Source organism: Rutilus rutilus (genome assembly GCF_951802725.1).
Source record: "Rutilus rutilus genome assembly, chromosome: 6".
In the NCBI taxonomy this organism is placed as follows: domain Eukaryota; kingdom Metazoa; phylum Chordata; class Actinopteri; order Cypriniformes; family Leuciscidae; genus Rutilus; species Rutilus rutilus.
This window is the reverse complement of record NC_140214.1, coordinates 9,799,949-9,822,063: the sequence shown is the minus strand read 5'-3', so window position 1 is coordinate 9,822,063 and position 22,115 is coordinate 9,799,949. Positions and strand designations below refer to the sequence as shown.

General features: G+C 36.9%; 1 protein-coding gene across 3 annotated transcripts in view; it reads left to right on the top strand.

The window, feature by feature from the left end:
- kcnab1b (potassium voltage-gated channel subfamily A regulatory beta subunit 1b) overlaps positions 1–21,887 on the top strand; it is a 50,001-nt gene extending 28,114 nt beyond the window's left edge. For 2 of the 3 annotated variants that reach the window (XM_084412560.1, XM_084412559.1), the window contains exons 4-14: positions 542–621; positions 1,479–1,523; positions 1,648–1,692; positions 1,945–1,988; positions 4,918–5,004; positions 15,099–15,184; positions 16,111–16,231; positions 16,334–16,428; positions 17,052–17,172; positions 18,290–18,378; positions 20,605–21,887. In XM_084412560.1, coding sequence (XP_084268686.1) covers positions 542–621; positions 1,479–1,523; positions 1,648–1,692; positions 1,945–1,988; positions 4,918–5,004; positions 15,099–15,184; positions 16,111–16,231; positions 16,334–16,428; positions 17,052–17,172; positions 18,290–18,378; positions 20,605–20,694 — 903 coding nt within the window. In that variant the 3' untranslated portion in view covers positions 20,695–21,887. Of the gene's footprint in view, positions 1–541; positions 622–1,478; positions 1,524–1,647; positions 1,693–1,878; positions 1,989–4,917; positions 5,005–15,098; positions 15,185–16,110; positions 16,232–16,333; positions 16,429–17,051; positions 17,173–18,289; positions 18,379–20,604 lie in introns of all 3 variants that reach the window. The other variant, XM_084412558.1, reaches the window with a different exon arrangement.
- Positions 21,888–22,115: the final 228 nt, after the last annotated feature.

Here is a 22,115-nt window from a genome sequence, read left to right as displayed (position 1 = left end):
CTAGTGCAATATCACATATCCCTATATGCATAGTGACAAGCAGGCATTAAATGCCAGGATGGAGGCAAGTGCTTGGAAGGGAGGGGTTGAAAAATAACAGTGCTCTGTGAAATCAGACGAGGAGGAACATCTTTCACGGACAGAGCGAGCTATTGCATTTTGATGAAAGATTACAAAGATAAATGGTTTTCTTTTGAACAACATGCATTTTGTGATCCTGTTCTGCCCATCTCTCTCCATCATTGCCTATCCAAACTGCACTGTCCATATGAATAAAAGTGGCAAAGATATTCTACATAGGTTTAACACAATATGTAAAAAATAAATAAATAAATCAGCCCTGAATTCGGTTAAGTGTGAAGGACATGAATGTTATAAAAGTGCTTCACATGGCAGTGAGTCATGTGAAGAGGATTAAGCAATGCAGTTTTCAGAAAGGTGAGCGTTCAATTATCTGTTTCACACACTTCTAAGCTCTCTGCATTGATGATTGACAGCTGAGTGCTTTCTGAGTGATATACTGTGTGTGTGTGTTTTGCAGGTGGCAGAGCAGCTGATGACTATAGCCTATGAAAACGGGGTCAACCTCTTTGACACTGCAGAGGTCTACTCAGCTGGGAAGTGAGTTTGGCCTTTGACTTACAGCAAAATGAGTGGCTGAATTCATCTGGACACCTTTATTACCTTTTCATACCATCTAACTATTGTAAATATTGCATACTATAAAGCCTATTTAATGGATAGGATGGGAATTGGGATTCAGCAGATATAATAGTCCAGCCTGTAAACTTCATATCCAAACTTCCATCTTGCCAGCTGTTTTATCTAAACCTGTTAGAAGATGCAGAAGGGAATTCACTATGATTTTTCACACATCAAATTCACTAAAGGAGTTGTGCATTCAGGCTGTGACGCAAACAGCTGCAAATTTAGTATTGAATGCAATTCTCTGGTTTGCAAGCCGGTTCTGAGTGCTAAGTAGTGCAGGATACAACAAACTATAGGAACCATATATCTGTACAGTGTCACTTCACCACTATGATCAGGCAACTACATTGGCTATATTTAAAATGCCAAAAGTCTGGATATGTGCCTGGTTGTAATGCTTTAGAGCATCATTTGATAAATTACTGTTGCCATAATCACTATAAAAGTACACTTACATTAATTATGAATAAGCTTTAAATTTCCTCCAGATTTCCGCGGACAGTTAACGTTAACTGTGTGTCAGGCAAATAGCGCTGACGTTTGTGAAAGATGCAAATTCTATAATGAAACTGCATACAAAGGAGGTGTGTTTGCCCTGAAAAGAATGACAGTAACTTTGTTTAAATATGCATAGCACAGTGCTATAGTGGCTTTAGTGAATTCACTAAACAAAAATGGCCTTTTTTTTCATTTAAAAAAAAACCTTTACAAATCCAGGATTTATATTTAAATATTATTACAAAGTACTCAAAATGTGTCTTTCTTCACAGGGCTGAAATAATCCTAGGAAACATTATCAAGAAGAAGTGTTGGAGGTATTTATCTTAATTTTCTCATTTTATTTATTTAAGGGAGATCCCACTGATCAATTTCATTGAGAAATGTATAAAACATAATCACTTCACACACATAATCCATAATCTGTCTGTGTGTGTACAGGAGATCCAGTCTGGTCATCACTACTAAACTGTACTGGGGAGGAAAGTAAGTATTAGTGGAGTGAATCTATCTATCTATCTATCTATCTATCTATCTATCTATCTATCTATCTATCTATCTATCTATCTATCTATCTGTCTATCTGTCTGTCTGTCTGTCTGTCTGTCTGTCTGTCTACTCTATTTATTTTATTAGTAATAACTATACCCTTATTTTCTCCTTAAAATTTAGGCATTTGTCTTTCTTTCTTTCTTTCTTTCTTTCTTTCTTTCTTTCTTTCTTTCTTTCTTTCTCTAGGGCAGAGACAGAGCGTGGGCTCTCGAGGAAGCACATTATTGAAGGTAGATATTCTTTTTTCTTCTAATCCCTCTGTTGTTTGTAATTGACCTGAACCTTTTTTCTTCTTTTCTTTCTCATTGCCTCCTCCTTTATTGATTTTTTTTTCTCCTTCGCTGCAGTGTGTGGCCTTGTTCCTAATAAAAGCTCATCACCCACACCAACATTCATTCTTAAACAGTGTGAGATTCTCTCTCTCTCTCTCTCTCTCTGAATCTTTCTTGACAAATGCCTATACAAAGAGCACATGTCAAGGTAATGATTCAAATACAGTATGTATACACAGAAACCATTCGCCTTCTACTTTTACTACACTTCCAAATATAATTTTCATAATCATATGATTGTCCTGTTTTCTAGTAAAATGTCTAAACTGTAATCTTTAAAACAAGATACATTTAAATGAGAATCAGATTAACACTTATTTATTTGTTTGTTTGTTTGTTTGTGTTTTTCTTTCTCAAATTGTGCATCTAAATTGATCTTGTTTTAAATATATTTAGATATTTCTTCCGGAAACAATACCAAAAGGCTGAATAAAACGAAAAATTATAATAGATTTTTGTAATTTTAATTGATCACATACAGATTTAGCTGCAATTTGTTACCTTTTTTAAAACCTTTTCATTTATTTTGTAATTTAATTTGAATTTTACCATAGGCCTATTTATGCGGTATTCTCATAATCGACAGCATGTAATTATGTGAAGTGTTTGAGATCGTAAACTTTATTTGAGTGCCTGATTAAGAGGAATAATATTCTGATTTATCTCTGCTCTATGAGACGGAGGCGGACCACTGATTTTATGAGAGTTTAATATCTATAATGTCATTTCTGTATCACTTTCAGATTGAGAAAACTCACTGTTTATATTTCATGAAACTATTTGAATCGTTCGCATACTTCGCTCATCCCCAGTTATTTTTATCACTCTAGCGTGTGTGTAGTTTTCCTTCCTGGCTCGCGCCTCTCTCTCTCTCTCGTCCTCGTTAGCTCGTGTTTGTTTGACATTGTTTGTGGGCTAGAAAGGAACGTCTGTTTATCCTTTAAAAAGCTCGCCGCTAAGAATATCTCCTCCACAAACCCAGAGAATTGGGACTGATTATAGCCGTGGTGGATGCGAGGGCGCACTCGGTGAGCAAGGGGCAGATTAATGAGTCTGAGATTGGCTGGATTACAGTGTTTTTGTGATGAATGAGTGTGCGGTTTATCTGTCAGATTAATTTCAGTATGGCAGAGTAATCACGTCAGCGTCTGATGCACCTGAAAGCTCTCTGACTTTGTTTCAACACACCTGGTGTTTGCTCTCTCTCTCTTTCTCTCTCAGCCAAGATTTATTGGCATGACTGTAAAGCATCACAGTTTTGCCAATGCTTTACTTTCACAGTACTTACACATAAATAAGAAAATCTTATTTAAAAGAAAAGCTAAAATGGAACTAAGCATAAATGTGTTCGGAGGTGGAGTGACCCCAAAAAGTATTTGGACACTTAAACAGCGCTCAAAAAAGCTTGAATGCCATTGCATTAAATGTCAAACCAAGGTGCATTTATTTAAAGAAAAACACTTTTCATGCAAAACATTTTACAGAGCAGATGTTTGTGAGGTTCTAAATGGAAAAACAAGAGATATAAGATGTTTTTTTGTAAAGAAATTAATAATAAAATGATCAAAAGGGACAGTAAGGACATTTATAATGTTACAAAAGACTTCTATATCAAATAAATACTGTTCTTTTTTACTTTATATTCATTAAAGTAAAAAAAATATTGAATATTAAAAAAAATATTAAAAAAATAAGAAATAAATAAATTGCATTTAAATATAAAATATACAGATATAAATTAGAAAAGAAAATTGTAATACTATTTCACAATATTGCTGTTTTTTCTGAGTTTATCAAATAAATGCAGCCTAAGAGAGCATAAGAGACTTCTGTCAAAAACATAAAGAAATCTTACTGACACCATACTTTTGGTAATGGTAATGTACATAATTGTCTATAGTGTTATGTGACATTAATTTTAAGTGTGCCCAATGTGTCTTTTTGGGGGCCACTAGTCTATAAATAGGAATGAAACGATATATTTTGGTCGATATGATTGACTTATGATAATTATTTTTGTGTATAAAATATAATAATAAATATGCAATATTTTTATGACTGATAACTAATATAATGCCCACTATTATACATCTGTTAGGGTTGTGTTCAAACCAGTGTTCAAAGTTACAGTAGCTCCTTTAATCTTGACAAGCTTCCAAGTTTGAAATAAGCCCTGGTATCATCACCCTTATCAGAATAATCTCGATCATTTTAAACCTAATATTGGACGATACCAAAATGGTCACTGATATAACTCTTGTCTATAAATATACACAAACAAACCGTGCATAAAGTATGTTATATGCTGTTCCTCAGCCTTTGTTCTCTGTCTCTCTCTGTTTCTGAATGGGACAAGGAAAGTGACAGTCGGACTGAATCATTTATCCTTTCAAAGTCCTTTGACAACTACATAAGTTTGTGTCTTAATTTGTTATCTTTCCTATTTTATAGAATAGTTTTCACTGTACTTACCCTAATGTTGCTCCAAATCTTTTTTTTTTTTCCTTCACAAAACACCAAAGAATATATTAAGCAGAATGTTTATGCTTTTTGAGCTTAAAAAATGACAAAATACCTCATAAAAGTATTATAAACGTGGTCCATAAAACTCAGGCATTATCTCGAGTGTTCTGAAGCAATAGTTTTGTGTGAGGGAGAGACCAAAATTGAAGTAATTTTTTGATGAATGTCTTTCCTGACGAACACTGAACGTTCCTCAGACCACCTTATAGCGGTTTTGGGTGCAGTTTGATTTCACAAATCAAACTCTCACTTCAACAAAGCATTCAAATTCTCTTACGCATTCTCTCTCTGTTTCTCTCTCTAGGTCTGAAGGGTTCTTTGCAGAGGTTACAGCTGGAATATGTGGATGTGGTTTTCGCCAATCGCCCTGACAGCAACTCACCTATGGAGGGTAAGTGAGGCTTGGGCCTCAAGTCACTACACAGATGCTTCTAGATTTGCTTGCTCACTTTTGTGCATCATTGCATTCTTAAATATGTTAGAGGCAATTCAGAAAGCAATGTATTTGGCGTTGTCGCAAGAGCAGCTATAGTGGGCATTAGCATAAACTGTCGGCAGGTTTTCTCTTTACTGTCATGGTGGAGTAACAGTTCGTCTTGCTGAGCAAGTTAGTTAAAGTAGATTTTTTTAGATAATATATAGTTACCTGAATAAAAACACAACCAGTGTAACGGCATAGACTTTTGAAGATAACTCTAGCGCCCCCTTGAGGTTTTGCTAGAACACTGTTTTAAGGTGCAGTGAGCAAATTTCTGAGAAACACATTCAGATTTAATTTGAAATCAACCCAAACAAACACACTCCTTGCTTCATTGATCTGCCCTCAAAATGCACGAACATGTAATACACAAGTGGATGTCTCTTTACCAGATGAAGCGAAGCAAAATAATAATAATGCTAAAATTTACTTACAGTACACTAGAGTATACAAGCAAGAGTCGGTTGTTAGTCGCCAACAGCACAGCATTTCCAAACAAACAATGACACTCAAAACTGTCCAGTTACTATAGCTAACATTACAACAACATCATATCTTGGTTCTGTGAAAAAACAGTACCAATGTTACTCACGTATGGAGCAGAAACAGAAACCTTGCCGTCTGATTTCAGGCCTTCCCGCTTCGGTCTCTCCAGCGCTGGCAAGCTTTTCTAATATTAATGCGGGTCATAAAGCTCTTGCCTGATCATAACCTTTCTTTTTCCAGTGATATTCCTCTTCTCTTTTTTCTTTTGTTATGTCTCTCAGCCTTCTCTCTTTCTTGCTCGCTCTCTCTCCTCCTCCATCACGAGTGGACACGCCCCTTACTGCTGATTGGCTACAAGTGTGTTGTGCTGCTCAGTCTGATCCAAAGCATTTCTCAGAAATCGCTTACTGCACCTTAAAGTGCACACTACCGTTCAGTAGTTTGGAGTCAGAAAAGAAGTCTCTTATTCTCACCAAGGCTACATTTATTTAATCAAAAATACAGTAAAAACAGTAGGCCAATATTGTGAAATATTAAAACAGTTGTTTTCTATGTATTTTATTCCTGTGATTGCAAAGCTGAATTTTCAGCATCATTACATTATCTATCGGTCTTGGTGTGAACCGGCCTTTACTTTGTGAGTTGGTTGTGTGTGTGTGTGTGTGTATGCTTGTTTATATGATTTATGAGGACACAAATTTGTATAATAATATAATAACATATTACACTGGTATTACAGCGTAAATGTGGTTTATGAGGACATTTCCTGAGTCCTCGTAATTAAAATAGCTTAAAAATAACATAAAAAACATTTTACTAAAAATGTAAAAATACAGAAAGTTTTCTGTGATGGGTAGGCTTAGCGGTAGGGTTAGAAAATGAAGGCAATAGAGTTTGTACAGTATAAAAACCATTAGGCCTATGGAATGTCCTCATAATGATAGGTGTACCGTGTGTGTGTGTGTGTGTGTGTGTGTGTGTGTGTGTGTGTAAAACAGGATATAGGATGCTATTTCTATACATCTCATGGGGCCGTTTTTTCCATGCTGTTATCATAATCCCAGCCTAACCAATCTCTCACTCTCTTTCAATTTCTGTGGCACTGCAGTGCTTAGGAAGTCTGCTTCTGACACACTCTGTCCATCACCAAATATGTCTTTCTTTCTTTGACTCTCTCTCTCTCTCTCTCTCTCTCTCTCTCTCTCTCTCTCTCTCTCTCTCTCTCTCTCTCTCTCGAGGGATTATACACAGAGTTGCCCATGGGGTACATAGTGTATTTTTAAGCTGCTCTTTCCTTACTGTGTCTCCAAACTCTAAACTTGTCTTCTCACATTTGTACACATACATGCACATAATCATGTTTACTTGCAATCTAATGAGAACATACCACTTTGTATTGCTTTTATGTGAGGCTTTTTACATTTTTAGAAATAAAAAACATCATTTTATTTTTATTTATTTTGTCAGATTTAGCTAACTTCTGTAGACGAATTTGTTAGTAAACGCACACACACCTGATTTCTGCCATTGGACTGCTTTAGGATTTTTACTGTCTGCATGAGCGAGTCTTATCAACACGTACACACATTTTACATCAGGGTTTCAAGCCAGGAAAGTACTGCATAGACTTCCTACAGTGTGAGGATAATCTCAAGAGGACTCTCCATACATATCAGAGCTTTAGAGGCACTGCTGCGCTTTGCTGTGGGGAAAAGCAGAAGGTCTATCAAAGTAAAATGTTTAATCATCATTCTACCATCAAGAGTGGAATGATTTTAATCCAAATTGATGTGCAGTCTTTTCTTGGCACATACAGTTGAATCCTCGTGGGAAGAAAAAAGGGTATTTTAATAAAAGAACATTTTGGAACTGAACTGAGAACTAATTTTACTACCCATGGTCTCCCTGGAGAGTTGTTTAAGTGTTTGCCACATGTTGTTGCTAAGCTTTGTGAGAAAGATCATCAGTGTGATGCTGGAGCAGATATATTGGTATACTGTACGTATATGGGCTTCAAGGAATGTTAAAACACACACACACACACACACACACACACATACATACATACATACATACATACATACATACAGATGAAGTCATCAAGATTTAATTTTAATGTTAATTTTGGTGCTCTATAGTGCATTAGTGTAAATGGGATTTTTGTTTACTTTTTACAAACTACAGGAAAATATTATTTTCTGTAATAATTAAAAAATATGTAATGGATGCTGTTGATAAGAGCAGTCTTGTATTGAAGCACTGTTGGATACCACACATGCAAACACACACACACACACACACACACACACACACACACACACACACACACACACACACACTGACACACTGACACACAGTCCTCTGTGCATTTAAAGATCTCTTCAAACTAAATGAATACAGCATTACTCTATAATGCACTCACGGTCTGTAATATTTGTTGCCTTTTTTATAAACACCAAACACACGTGTTTATTGGTGTTCATCTGATATTGTAGGCTAAGCACCAACTGGCTGTTTCAACAAACCTCAAATGACCTGTTTGTGCTTGAGTCGTCCACATCAGTCTACTGTAGAGATATTAAAGCCACAAATCAAATTCATACAGCACTACCACTGTCTCACACACACACACACACACACACACACACACACACACACACACACACACACACACACACACACACACACACACACACACACAAATACACAAATCGAATCAAGGCATATGATTAGGCATAATTCTGTTGCTGTTTAGCGCACTCACAGTACATCTTGTCCTGGTGCATTCTGGGTCATGTGGAACTTTTTCTGAGATTGTTAAAATAAAGTTCAAAGTGCTAATGATGTTGATGTAATCAAAGTAATTAATCAGTAAAGTACACACACGCACACACACACACACACACACACACACACACACACACACACACACACACACACACACACGTCATGTCAAATAAATGCTGTTTCTGTTTAAATTCCTATTTATCAAAGAATCCTAATAAAACATTTTAACACAGTTTAAAAAAAAATAATTAAGCAGCACACCATTGATAATAATAAGAAATGTTTCTTGAGCACCAAATCAGGATATTAGAATGATTTCTGAAGGATCGTGTGACTGGAGTAATGATGCTGAAAACTTTTCCATCAAAGCAAAAAACATTTTTTAAATGTATTAAATTAGAAAACAGTTATTTTAAATTGTAATCATATTTCAGTAACACTTAACAACAAGGTTTCACAATTCAGCTTTTATCTGACTCCATTTTATCACCATCTCGAATTTAGGTTAGAATGCCAATTAGTTATTGGTCATTTATATAATAGCAGCACATTTGATTATTCTATTGAACTCTTTACTCTTATTATCCTTGCTCACTCGGGTGCCAAATTCGCACAGGGTCCTCACACCGGCCGTTCATATATGTGGGCCCACGTTCACAAACTCATCAGTTTCGGGTCACTAAACAGAAGTAATTTGGCTAATATCTTAGATGGTCGCATTCACATAATCATTTCAGAGTAAGTCATAAAATCCAAATGTAAACAATTTGTTATGTCAGATAAATGTATCATGCCAATTACATAATAAGTTCAAAGATAATCAATACAATAACATCAAATGCTCAGAGATAGAGTAAAAGATGTACCTGACTCAGGAAATTCATAATGCTGAGTGTCTGAAAGGCACTCAGCATTACAGGTGGATCTCATCACAAATCGCCCCAAGCCTCTTGAGACATCTCTTTATATACTCAGACCAAGAAAGAAACCTAAACATATGCTAACAATGGGAATTTGCATTAATCACGGTCTCCAGAGTTGACACCTTTTGAGGACAGAATGCTATTTGCATGAGAGATCCACCCTCCTCTGTAAGCAAGATCAATCAATCAATCAAATTTTATTTTTATAGCGCCTTCCAACAGCCAAAAGGTGCACAAGGCGCTTTCCAGTAAAAGCATCAATAGACAACAGAAAATAAAAGACAAATATCAGTCAGAGGTTACGTGTTAAAAGCTTGTCTGAACAGATGTGTTTTCAACTGCGATTTAAAAACACTCAACACGGTAATGCTACGTAGGAGTGTTGGTAAAGCGTTCCACAGATTAGGGCCCGGGCCTGGACGGCAAATGACCGACCTCCAAACTTTTTGTATTTGAATTTGGGAATGACCAGAGAGGTGTGTTCAGAGGAGCGGAGAGTTCTTGGTGGTTGATAGACCGTTACTAAATCGGCGAGGTAGACCGGGGCCAGACCATTGATGGCCTTGAACACGAACAGCAGGACCTTATACTCCACCCTAAACCGCACCGGGAGCCAGTGGAGCGAGCGGAGGACTGGGGTGATGTGTGAGCGTTTGGAGGTGTTGGTGAGGAGACGTGCTGCCGCGTTTTGAACCAGTTGAAGCCGATTAAGGAGTGATTGATTAAGTCCAGTGTAGAGGGCATTACAGTAGTCTATCCTCGAGCTGATAAAGGCATGAATGGCTTTTTCAAGGTCAGCTCGGGACAAGAATGGTTTGACCTTACTGAGAAGCCTAAGCTGGTAAAAGCTCGCCTTAACGACTGCACTAATCTGCAAATTTTTGTCAAAAATAACACCCAAGTTACGCACAGTGGGAGCAAACTGAGGTGTTAGAGGACCAAAACTGAAAGAACTGTTGGATGAGTCAGGGCTGAACAGGATGTACTCAGTCTTTCCTTCATTCAAATGAAGGAAATTCTGAGAAAGCCACTGCTTGATGTCCTTAAGGCAGTTATAAAGGGGGTCCAGCGCAGAACGATTGTTCAGAATCACAGAAAGGTAGATGTGGAGGTCGTCTGCATAGAAATGAAAATTCAACATTATGATTGGAGATGAGTTGTCCAAGTGGCAGCATATAGAGAGAGAACAGAACAGGACTAAGAATGGATCCTTGAGGCACACCGGATGACAGAGATATCTCTAAACTCTTAAAAACTTGATTACCTTTTGGTTTACTTCTTTGAGGATGAGACCTTTGTACCAGTTGCACTGAGACATTTCAAATGATACGAGTCATGTACCCAGCAAGCAATTTTGCGTTTAAAAGATGTCTAATAGCCGTCCAAACACAGCCCAGATGTCTAGGCTAAAACATTTGTCTAGGCAAATTCACCTACGAGCAAAATTTGGGCTGTCAGTGAAAATGTAATAGACGTCTAAATCACAGCCCAAGAATAGACTAGTCATCAATTAGATAGTGTTGTATGATAATTGTTCACATTAAACAATATAGATGTTTGGGTGAATTTCAGGGGATCTCAGCATGAGAGAGACGAGAGAGAGACGAGATGGGGAAGGGAGAGAATTGTAAATTAGGAGGTGATCAACTCAAGTGTGATCATGTCTCGAACGGGAATGTTAATATAGCAAGAGAGTTCAGATGTTGATTTCCTTTGTTTTCTCAGAGAGTTGCCCTCTCTTCCAGTTTTTTCAGTCTTACAATAATTTAAAATCAGAAGTTGTATTTGTTAACATTAATGCAGTGTGAGCTTAATAAACCAAGCGAAATTGTGACTGAGCTTGAAAGGCTGTGATGAGCATGTATTTTTGTTGCATTTGAACGGACTAAATTTATTGAATGTAAATGGATGATTTTTGCTTTTTTCTCCCCTACATTTTCTTTTGCCTACAACAAGCATTCAACATGATTTATTGGGAAATTGCAATCAAAATCCACTTGTCTCAAAAATCTGAGGGGACACTTGAGCGTGACGCATCTGCACATGCACACTTCAGCCTACGCACTCCAGAAACCCCAGACATTCACATTACATTAGATTAATACTTCAGGGTTCTAATGTTTGGATGTTCTGAGAGATCCAGCAAAACTGAGCTAGAGTTCACAGTCTCTAGTTAGAAGAAGCTATACGATGGTTTGCTGAAGAACCATTCATTTTTGTTCTCACTGGCATGTCCCTCTGGTTTCCTGTGTTTTTGTCTTGCTCTCTCTTTTCTTGAGCAGAAGTATTGTTGTGCTTAGCTGACGTTCACTTCCTCCATTCTCACCCACACACATTTCTTTTCACTTGTACAGAGTTTGTAATGAGCGAGTGGGTGTGGGCTTTCATTTTCATTATGTTGGCTACTGAGGTAAATTTGGCTTCTCCTGTTTTTTAAATTCATTTTTATCTCTTTTCACCTTCTCTTGCCTTATTTTCCTTCTCATAAGTTCTTTTGTTTCTCACATGTATGCAGTTAGCAGCCCTGGTCTTACAGGATTGGTCCACATTGGACTATGACCTGCCCACTTAGACAAGAAAAGCGATGAGCGACCAGCGTCGATAAAGTGAAGCTAACAGTACTTTCACACCAAACGTGAAACGATTGTTCGCCTTTGGCTAATTCACGCCTACACACCAGGTGGCGCAACCCACTATTCAGCTGATCGGCCTATCGTATTTGACCACTGAGAAGAAGAATCACTTAAATGTTGGGGCATAGCACCACAAGACACACAAACTGTTAAAAAGTACAGAAACATAATAAAAATGGATTTCTCTACCAGCGGCAAAAAGACGGCGTTCGCCGTTAGCGCCACCAATCTCTTATATCTAGGTGGACTGATTAATGCCAGCCAATCAGATTAGAGCCTGCCAGATTTAGCAAGTGTGTTCCAATTTTTCTGCAGAAGTTCAGACAGTCAGTGAACAAAATGTTGGTCCTCATGCGTGGCATTTGATGAGACTAGGGCAGCCCTGCTACACCACTGTCAGACAAAGAGCTCCCCACAGACATCATTCACTGGTGGCATGTGAAGATGAAACGCAGACTCAGTGGACGCAGAGTAATGGCCACAGTGAAGCGCCTTGAGTCAAAACACTGATGAGACAGAGAAAAGCAGCTCTTTGCACATGAAAATCTGAAAGATGAAGCAATTAAGCAGCTTTATTAACTCAATGACGGAGGTTTTTGAGCAAATCTTGTACTCGCTGTTCTTGTCCAAAAGCTATAAAGCACCGCTGAAGAGTAACAGCAGTAAAAGGGCTGCACTGGTAATGGCGCAGAACAGGATAATGCCTTGAGGATTTCAGAGCAGATGGTGTTAGAGTGGCGCTCTGTCAAATGTACACACTGATATCGTGTGCAAGCATATGACGAAACAAAGACTGTGGGCATGATACATGATTTTTCTTTTCTATTTATCATTATACATGATCTCATTAGAAATTGTACACTGTAAAAAAATTATATGATCATAAGTTATAACATATTTTTATATTGCTTTAACTCATCAAAATAAGACTTTTTTTAATAAGTTATACAAGATTCAACTCATTTTTTAAAGTCAGTTTAATGCAATTTAAGTTGAAATGACTTAAAGATCCAAGTTGATTGTACTTAAAAATTTAAGCAAAAAAATTTGCCCATAGAGTGTGATTGTAATAAAACCCATAAAAACAATGCTCACCTAAAAACAAAACAATGCTCCTACCCAGATTGCAAAGACAACCAAGAAGTGGCTTGAGAACAAGTCCATCAGGCTCATGGTTTGACCTGGTCAGACTCCAGATTTGAACCTTATAGTGAATTTTTGCTCTCACGTTAAATTATACGAACTGGGAGACATTTTCCAGCTACTCATGAACTGTTTGAAGCCATCAACATTGGAATAACACTGACTCTTCTTTCTGTAAAAAGCTGTCTGCAAGCTTACCCACATGGCTTAAACATTTAAAGAAGACAAAGAGAAAGGCTATTCCGTGCATTACTTTATCTACAGTATTTGTGCAATTCTTGCTAATTTCCTGACCAGTGATTTGTAAAATAGATAAAGACCATTAAAAGACCACTAAATATTTAGCCATTTATGGCTTGGCCCAGTTAGGGTTTTATTTTATTTTTATTTTTTGCCCTGGAGTGTAAGCTATAAAAAAGGAATGATGGTCTGCACACAGACGGATAGTTAAATTCCTCTTTATTAAACTCCACTAGACGATAAAACACAAATGTCCTGACACTGAGCCTTCCTTAGTGTATTTAAGTTCAATATGCCCCATCTCCTCTTAAAGACCATCATGCAGACCATTATCCTTATAACTCATCGAGTAAAATGAATACAAATATTTTTATTCTTATAATATATATATAGCCTATATTAGAACTCATAATATAGGGTGAAGGTGTATTAACAAGGCATTGATGCCCATTTGTAATTCTCTGGTGGTCTATTTGCATGTGCTTTTAGCACCCAGTTCAGTTCACCAGTTCACCCGGTTCTGAATTTTAGGTAGTTTAGGATGCTTTTGCTTTATTTTATTAGGACTGCACATCATCAGCTGTGAAAGTTTATGATATAATGCATGATTAAATAAATTCAATTAAATTACTGAATGAATTGAGAATGAATTATCTTAGAACAAAGAATGTGTAAATGATAGAAAAATATTTTACTTTCATTAGGATGTCTAGAACCCTTTGGAATGGATACAGTTGTACTGCTATGCTTGAATATATGATACAGAGACACTTAAAGTTATTGTACAATACAACTTGCTTAGTGAGACATAGAGCCGTCGTGTCAGTTTACTGCTGAAATGCTTCCCGTGTTTAATCCTGTTAAATCAGAAGTCTGTGAAATAGCTTCAGCTCTTCTGCATTATTAGCGTTTATCCTTTGAGGAACTCTGTCAGTTTTGCCAGATCTCACAGGAAAAACAAGCAAACTGTTCTGACAAGACAATCACAAAATAAGCCTCCGAAAACATGGCTAAATAAGCCAATTTAAAGGGATAGTTCACCCACAAATGAAAATTCTGTCATAATTTACTCCCCCTCAAGTTGTTCCAAACCTGAATGAATTTCTTTCTTCTGCTGAACACAAAAGAAGATATTTTTGAAGAATATGGGTAACCAAACATTTGATGGGCCTCATTGATTTCCGTAGTATTCTTTTCCCTCATACTATTGAAGTCAATGAGGCCCATCAACTGTTTGGTTACCCATATTCTTCAAAATATCTTCTTTTGTGTTCAGCAAAGGTTTGGAACAACTTGAGGGGGAGTAAATTATGACAGAATTTTCATTTTTAGGTTAACTATCCCTTTAATATTATCTGATTTATTAAGAGTAGAATAAATTGTATTTTGCAATTCATGGTCCCCTTAATATAAACATGATAGATTTGATCTCCAATGCTGCAGAATCATTTTCATAAAAAAGAAATGTGTTGTCCTTCTTAGTTGCTACAGTATTATACCCTTATATCCTTTGTCATGTTATGGGCATTTGAGTAACAATGCAAAGTATCCTTTTACAAAAAAGGAATTCAAATAATACAGATGTACAACTGCACATGTAAATCAATTATTAAATTATAAGTGCAAAATATGCATGCTGGGAATTCCCATAGTTTTAAATGACTTTCTGAAAAAACAAGCCCAGTCACTCTGCACAAGGAGAGGATGTAGATAGCGCCATCTAATGGTGAGCAGACAAAATAAAACTAATTCCAAAAGCTTGGCTGATATTTTTGTCTGTACATGTGTGTTTCAGAGATTGTGAGAGCTATGACGCATGTCATTAACCATGGTATGTCCATGTACTGGGGCACGTCACGCTGGTCAGCTATGGAGATCATGGTGAGTGGAGAGGACAAACTTCTGTGCACTCCTTTATGCTTCATTTAAGTTAATCCTGATGATGCAATTATTTTATATTGTCATATTTTATTCATATTAAGCCTGTCATCAAGCATGTTTGGTTGTTTTGTTGCATTGTTATTTGTCTGACACTGTTTGGGTATTTTTAGTGGGGGAGTTTATTTGGACTATTTAATAAGATTGATGTCACACAATAAAAAAAATAAAAAAAGTTGAATACACATTATGTAAATCACGTTTACACACTGCCTCCGAAACTTTCGTCCGTCATAAAAAAAAATCGGATCGGGTTCAATTGTCTGTGTTTCGCATCCGTAGCGTTGAGAGGTGTTTTGACAAATCAGAGCCACCGAATGACGAATACGAAAAAACACGTGAAATTTCAGACTCAGTGTGCAAGGACCTTAAGCAGCTGTTTCAGTTTTCTTCCGGGAATGAACACTTCACAATATTCCTCATTTAAATAATTCCTGCTCAAGGCATATGCAAAAAAGGAGGCGAGGCCTGGTTCAGTTGATTGGTTAGTACAGAGGTTGAAACCGGTTGAAACTCGTAGTTATGGTAAGGGGCGTAACATTTCCCAAACACGCTCAAAGCGGTTGACCAATCACAACACACTGGTCCAGCCAATCAGAGCACATTGCACTTTTCGGATGGAGGGCCTTTACAGAGACCGGAACTAAACAAAGCGTTACTGACAGACTAGGAGGAGAGGTGCTGCAACAATGTAAAATATGTGAAAAATAATGCGTTTTTGAACATTTAAGCATGAAAACCTATTCTAGTAGACCCCAAAAACAAAATTGAGGCTTTATAGGTGACCTTTAATAGGGCATAATAGATCCCTTTTAACAGTATTAATATTATTCTCTTTTATTTTTTGTCTTGTCTTTCTCTCCATGTAGGAGGCGTATTCTGTAGCGAGGCAGTTTAATCTGATTCCACCTGTGTGTGAACAGGCCGAGTATCATTTATTTCAGAGAGATAAAGTGGAGATGCAACTGCCAGAGCTTTACCATAAGATTGGTAAAAACAAACACATATTCTACATAAATACGCACACATAAACACCCATGGTTAACCTTAAAATGGCCTTAACATTTTATTAAAATGTGTCTTGTACCGCAGGTGTTGGAGTAGTGTCCTGGTCTCCTCTGGCCTGTGGCATCATCACAGGAAAATATGAAAATGGCATCCCAGAATCTTCCAGAGCCTCTTTGAAGGTACTTTAATCTTGTGTCATGGCAGACATCATTTCCTCATGACATAAGGATGGATATCTGTTGAGTAAACTGATCCATATCCAACTGAAACAGTGCCAGATTTCGGTGTAAAGCAGATATATTCCAAAACAAGAGTTAAACAGGACAGTCTGTCACTGGATGAAGTGATTTAGGAGCTCATATAGACCTTATGCGGCAGAGAAACAAGTGTGAAGCCATCTTTAGAATTTTGTCTTTGAACTTCCGTTTTTGCAGTAGCTCTGTATATTTCTATGGCATCATTGCTGAATTAGCTGATGAAGTGTATTTACTTATTGTAGAGTTAACGAAAGTTATCATGAGCATTGTAATGTTTGAAGTGTATGTCATAACAATTGTCAGTAGACCGGGAAGATTTTAAAACGAACGGTTCATTCATAAATCCGTAAGATCTTGCCTTCATTTGGTGGAAATACAAACTGGAAGACAGAACTCAAAAAGCACAGTGCTGAAAAGGGGCGGGGCTACATAAGGTCTATAGTTAATAAATTACACCTTTAGTTAGTATCCAGCGATGAGGGTGGCAGGTCTGTCAGGGGAGGTTTGCTGTGGTCGTCTGACTTTCTCTCTCTCTCTCCGTGCAGCCGTATCAGTGGCTGAAGGAGAAGATTCTGAGTGAGGATGGCAGAAAGCAGCAGGCGAAGCTTAAGGAATTGACCCACATTGCTGAGAGGCTCAGCTGCACCCTGACACAACTTGCCATCGGTAGGTCAAAAGAACTTCACTAATTTTCACTTCAACTGTCACAATGTGCCACATATTATCAATGCCAGAGTGACTGTTCTGTCATACGCAGCACAGGCATGAGTAAAAGGCTGAATTTTCTTTTATGCACATAACCCACAGGGCTTTAAAATCACCAAGTCTTTGAGTTGTTTCTGAATACTTTTTTGTTGTTGTTGGAGGCTTATACATATTTACCTGTTTTTGAACAAATTAAATGGAACTATTTATTTAATCCTCATAAACTTGATCGCTTTATGAAACAAACCCAAACAACAAACCCAAAAACGCTTATAAATGGACATGGCAACGATGTGCGAAGCAGCCTTATAAACAGAAACAAAACATGATGCATTTCTATACGGTGGTTTAGTTAAAATTTCAGAACATAACAAGTCTTTGGCCTTTGTAATATTACTTTTGTAAAAAATTGAGGATACCATACACGCGAGACGCCAGAACTTTGATATGGCTACCATGCTGTCAATCATCGCAATTTCGGGAGCGAGTCATGTTCCGTACACACGCACACGGAAGAATAATTCAGGGGATTCACTCCTTTATTTAAAATGTGGTTTGCACTCCTGACACTTTATAGTACGTGGCCGTATACTACTAAAATTACATACCTAAAGAAAAACTAACTTGGCATGCTTTGGTCCATTTGGAAGCCTTTTTTACAGTTTTAATATATGTGTTTTTAACAGAAGTTTATAGCTGTGGAGGGTAAATTTTTTAATTCTAATTCTTTAATTGGTTTAAAATTAGAAAATTGTGATTTTGTTCTATTTTTTATTTAGTAATAATAAAAAATCTTTTCTAAAAATATATTGTTTGTATTAATTGTTTTACATTTTATTTTATTATGTATTTTGATTCATATTTTAATTTAAATAGTTTGATAAACAATACAAAAAAGTTTGTTAAAAAAGTACTGTTAAAAATACCTGGATGAACAAACCTTTGGCTGCAGCACCCGATCAAAATCCCACCAGCTCAATTGAGATTCCAATGATTCACAGGCTTGAAACTTTCATACATATACTGTAGGACCAAACCACAGATCCCTCATACATCTGTTCTCCGTGTTCCTCTGTAGCCTGGTGCCTCCGTAATGAAGGAGTGAGTTCGGTTCTCCTGGGGACCTCCAACCCTGCACAGCTCACTGAAAACCTGGGGGCGATACAGGCAAGAGATTTATCACAACATCTCAAATACACTGTCACACCTTCTACAGCTCTCTGCTCTTATCTCTTAACACCTTACTTCTGAATTTCACATGGTTCATTTACATGTAAAACATCAAAAGCAGGATATTGCTTGATGCTATTTTTATGTGCTATGGCAAACTTTCACACACTGATGGAAGATCTAACTACCGGTAAAGCCTCAGACAGAAGATGGTTTTACGTGGTTTCTAGCTTGGCGAAACTATTTAGACCAGTGGTTTTCAATAAGGGGGCCTCAGCAAACTTCCAAGGGGGCCTCAATATCATTTAAAATGAAAACAAAACAAGTATTAAATAATTTATAATTAAACAATTAAAAATCAAGATATTTCATATTTTAATTCACCCCCTCAGACCTGAAAAGGTCATGTTTTTTTGTTTTTGTTTTTTTTATCTTAAAATTTAATTAGGTAGAAATAGTGAATAATAAATATTTTTAAATTCTTAATCAGTAAATCAGAAACAACTAGAAAACTTTTTGTTGTGGACAATGGGCAATGAAGTCAAAACGGTTGAGAACCACTGATTGAGACCATCTTAAGGGTCTTTCACATTGAGCGTGATTAAGCGACGCAATGACACTCTTGAATCGAAACAATAGATCTATGGGGATTTTTTTCTCTGCTCAGTGTGTCAATTTTTCTCCCCGTCGCCCTGCGATGAAACGGGCCAACCGATTAGATTTTAGTTTTAGATCACGTGCTTGGAGCCACACAAAAAGGCGAGATTAGTGTCGCTATAGCACAGAAAGCAGTTTTGAAAACCAGTGTAAAAAAAACAACAAAGAAAAGTATACCGGAGGAGAGAAGAGAATGGATGTTGAGTTCTAAAAGTCCTTGGTCCTGTCCCAAACGTCACACTTCATGTGGACTTGTGGAAGTGTGGACTCGGAGGAAGATCGCAAGGGCTTAGGGCCGTAATCATTCATGTCTGAGAACAAAGAACTTTTTAATAAATGTCACAGCGACTACAAACACATAGACAAAAAAGTAGTTCTGTGGCAAGGAATTGCCGAGAAAATGGGAATCGATGGTGAGTTTAATGTCTTATTAAAGTCGTAAGCTATAGATTGTTTGTGTTTCTGGTGTAGTACCAAACTTTATTTATCTTAATTTACTGTTGTATGTTGTGCAGCGGACGAGGTTAAAGGGATAGTTTACAACACAAAATAAGATATTTTGAAGAATATGGGTAACCAAACCATTGATGGGCTCCACTATGGAAGTCAATACGGTCCATCAACTTTTTGGTTACCGACATTCTTCAAAATATCTTCTTTTGTGTTCAGCAGAAGAAAGAACAACTTGAGGGTGAGTAAATGATGACAATTTCATTTCATTTTTGGGTGAACTGTCCCTTTAAAGTCAAAGGTTCAAATGTGTTAAAGCCTAGTGTGCAAGTGTTAAATGCATTTTCGGTCAGCGCCACCTGTCGTTCAGGTTAATTTGTCGAAGGTAATCAATCGTTTTGCGCTTGATGTGAAAGTACCGTTCATCGCCGATTCGCTTCGCTTTATCGCGTTTCGTTCAGTGTGAAAGGTCCTATAGTCAAACTAGTTAGATCTAGTATAGCAGCTTCCATATTCTAAAAACCAGCTTGACCACTTTTAATGAAGTTAACACAAAAATAAAAGGAATCCATAATCTTTTACTTTCATTTACTAAAATAAATAAATACAAAAAAACATAAAATAAAATATTTTTGATACACATGAGGGTTTGAATGATAAAAGAAAATAATAAATTATTACGTTACTAATAGTCAATAATGTTTTATTTTTGTGTATCAACAAATCTTTTATGTTTGTATTCATTGTTTTCAATTCATTTTATTGCAATTTTTTAAAATTATTTAAAAAAATACACAATAAAAGAAGAATTATTTTTATATTGTTGTATTTTTGTTTAACAATAGTAATAATACATTTTTATGAAAAACATTTGAATGTTTATATTAAGTTTAAATTAATTTTATAGTGTATTTTTCTGTTCTTTTAATTTAAACAGTTTGATAAACAAAAAAACAATTAAAATTTTAAGTTTGTCCAAAAAATATTGTTTAAAAAAGTACAGTATAATGAATGATGAAAGAATTTTCATTTTGAGTAAATAATGACGTTGAGCTTTTGATTCTGTTGCCTGCATTTTTAATAGTTACATCATATGGATTACATTCTCACTGACAGGTTCTTCCAAAGATCACCACTCAAGTGGCCTCGGACATCGACAAAGTCCTGGGTAACCGTCCCCACAGTAAGAAGGACTACCATCACTAGGCCTTTCTGTGAACCTGTAAGCCTTGAGACTCAGGATCCCGTGCCAGCCCTCTTGTGTCGGCGGGTGTCCACAGTGTGTGATTCCCACCATTGTGTGTCTCTGTCAACTTCTTCTGCAGAGAGCCATTGTTACCATTACAGTAGAAATGCTAAAGTGTTATGCATGCTTCTGTTCGACCTAAACCTGAGCTCAACCTTGCATTAAAATCTCTGTGGATACACACCTGCCTGTGAAGCACAGAAGCTCCTGGACTCCCTCATCCATGGGGTTTTGCATACAGCTGTCCATCGCCCATATGTGCCAAAGTGAACCTGGTCTTGACCCTTGACCTCTGGATATTCATTCTGAAAAGGGGCGAATGACAGGCCCTGCTTACTGTCTATTAAAAAAAAGTAAGGAAAACACACTGCATATCGCACTGAGAATGTAATGGCAAAGAACTGTGATGTATGGCAGAACAGCATGTGGAGTTGAACTGTGTAAGATGTGTGCATTAGCAAAAATGTGTTGGATTAAAAAGCCATCAACGGCAAAGTGGGCTGTTATGATGTTTAAATGTTCTCCAAAAAGTTGCTCCATCCATCGTTGTTAAGGTGATGATACACAGGGCAACTTTTTGAGCAATGTTGCTGGGCAATCTTGCCGAGAGATTGTTGTTTGGGCACTTTCCCATTGAAAATGGGCAATAAATTTCTATCTGGATAATTTAGATCGGTCGTGGTCCCTGTGTCTCATCTGGTTGCCTGTTGACGGCAACATTGCCCAGAAACATTGCTCAAAAAGTTGCCCTGTGTATCATTACCTTTAGACTGTTTGTGTATGTTCCCTCTGTAATCCCTACAATTCGTGTCATGTCTGATCTGTTCAATAATTTCTTATTTCTCCATTTTAAATGAACATTATAAAAGAAACTTAGTTTGTTTAAATCCTTTTCCAGTGATAAAGCTGATAAACACTGGTTAAAGACTTAAATGCCTGCTGCTGTTTTTGGTAAGTTTTGAACTGCTAAGCAGTAAGTTACATACTTGAAGCCGGAGAGAGTTAAACTGCACAACAACTGTAAGCTAATAGTTAATGTCCAAGGAGTGACAAAAGGAGTCAAAATGTTTACAAACATGAAAATGAGGAAGCTGTTAATGAATGAATTGTGCAGAGTGCTTTTAACATCAAGAAAATAAAAATGTGCATCTCCAGGTTGTGTTTAATAATGAATGTTTGAAGTAATGAAGTGTTTTTGTAACCAAATTTGAAGTTATTTTGCTGGTTGATGAACATTGCTACAAAACGTTGACTGGAATCTAAATAAGTGTGGGCTACAGTAAAAAAAAAAAAAAAAAAAACGACCCATAACTAATTTAAAGGGTAGAAAAACTAGGGCATAACTGAACGGAGAAAAAACTAGGTCACAAGAGGCAGCAGA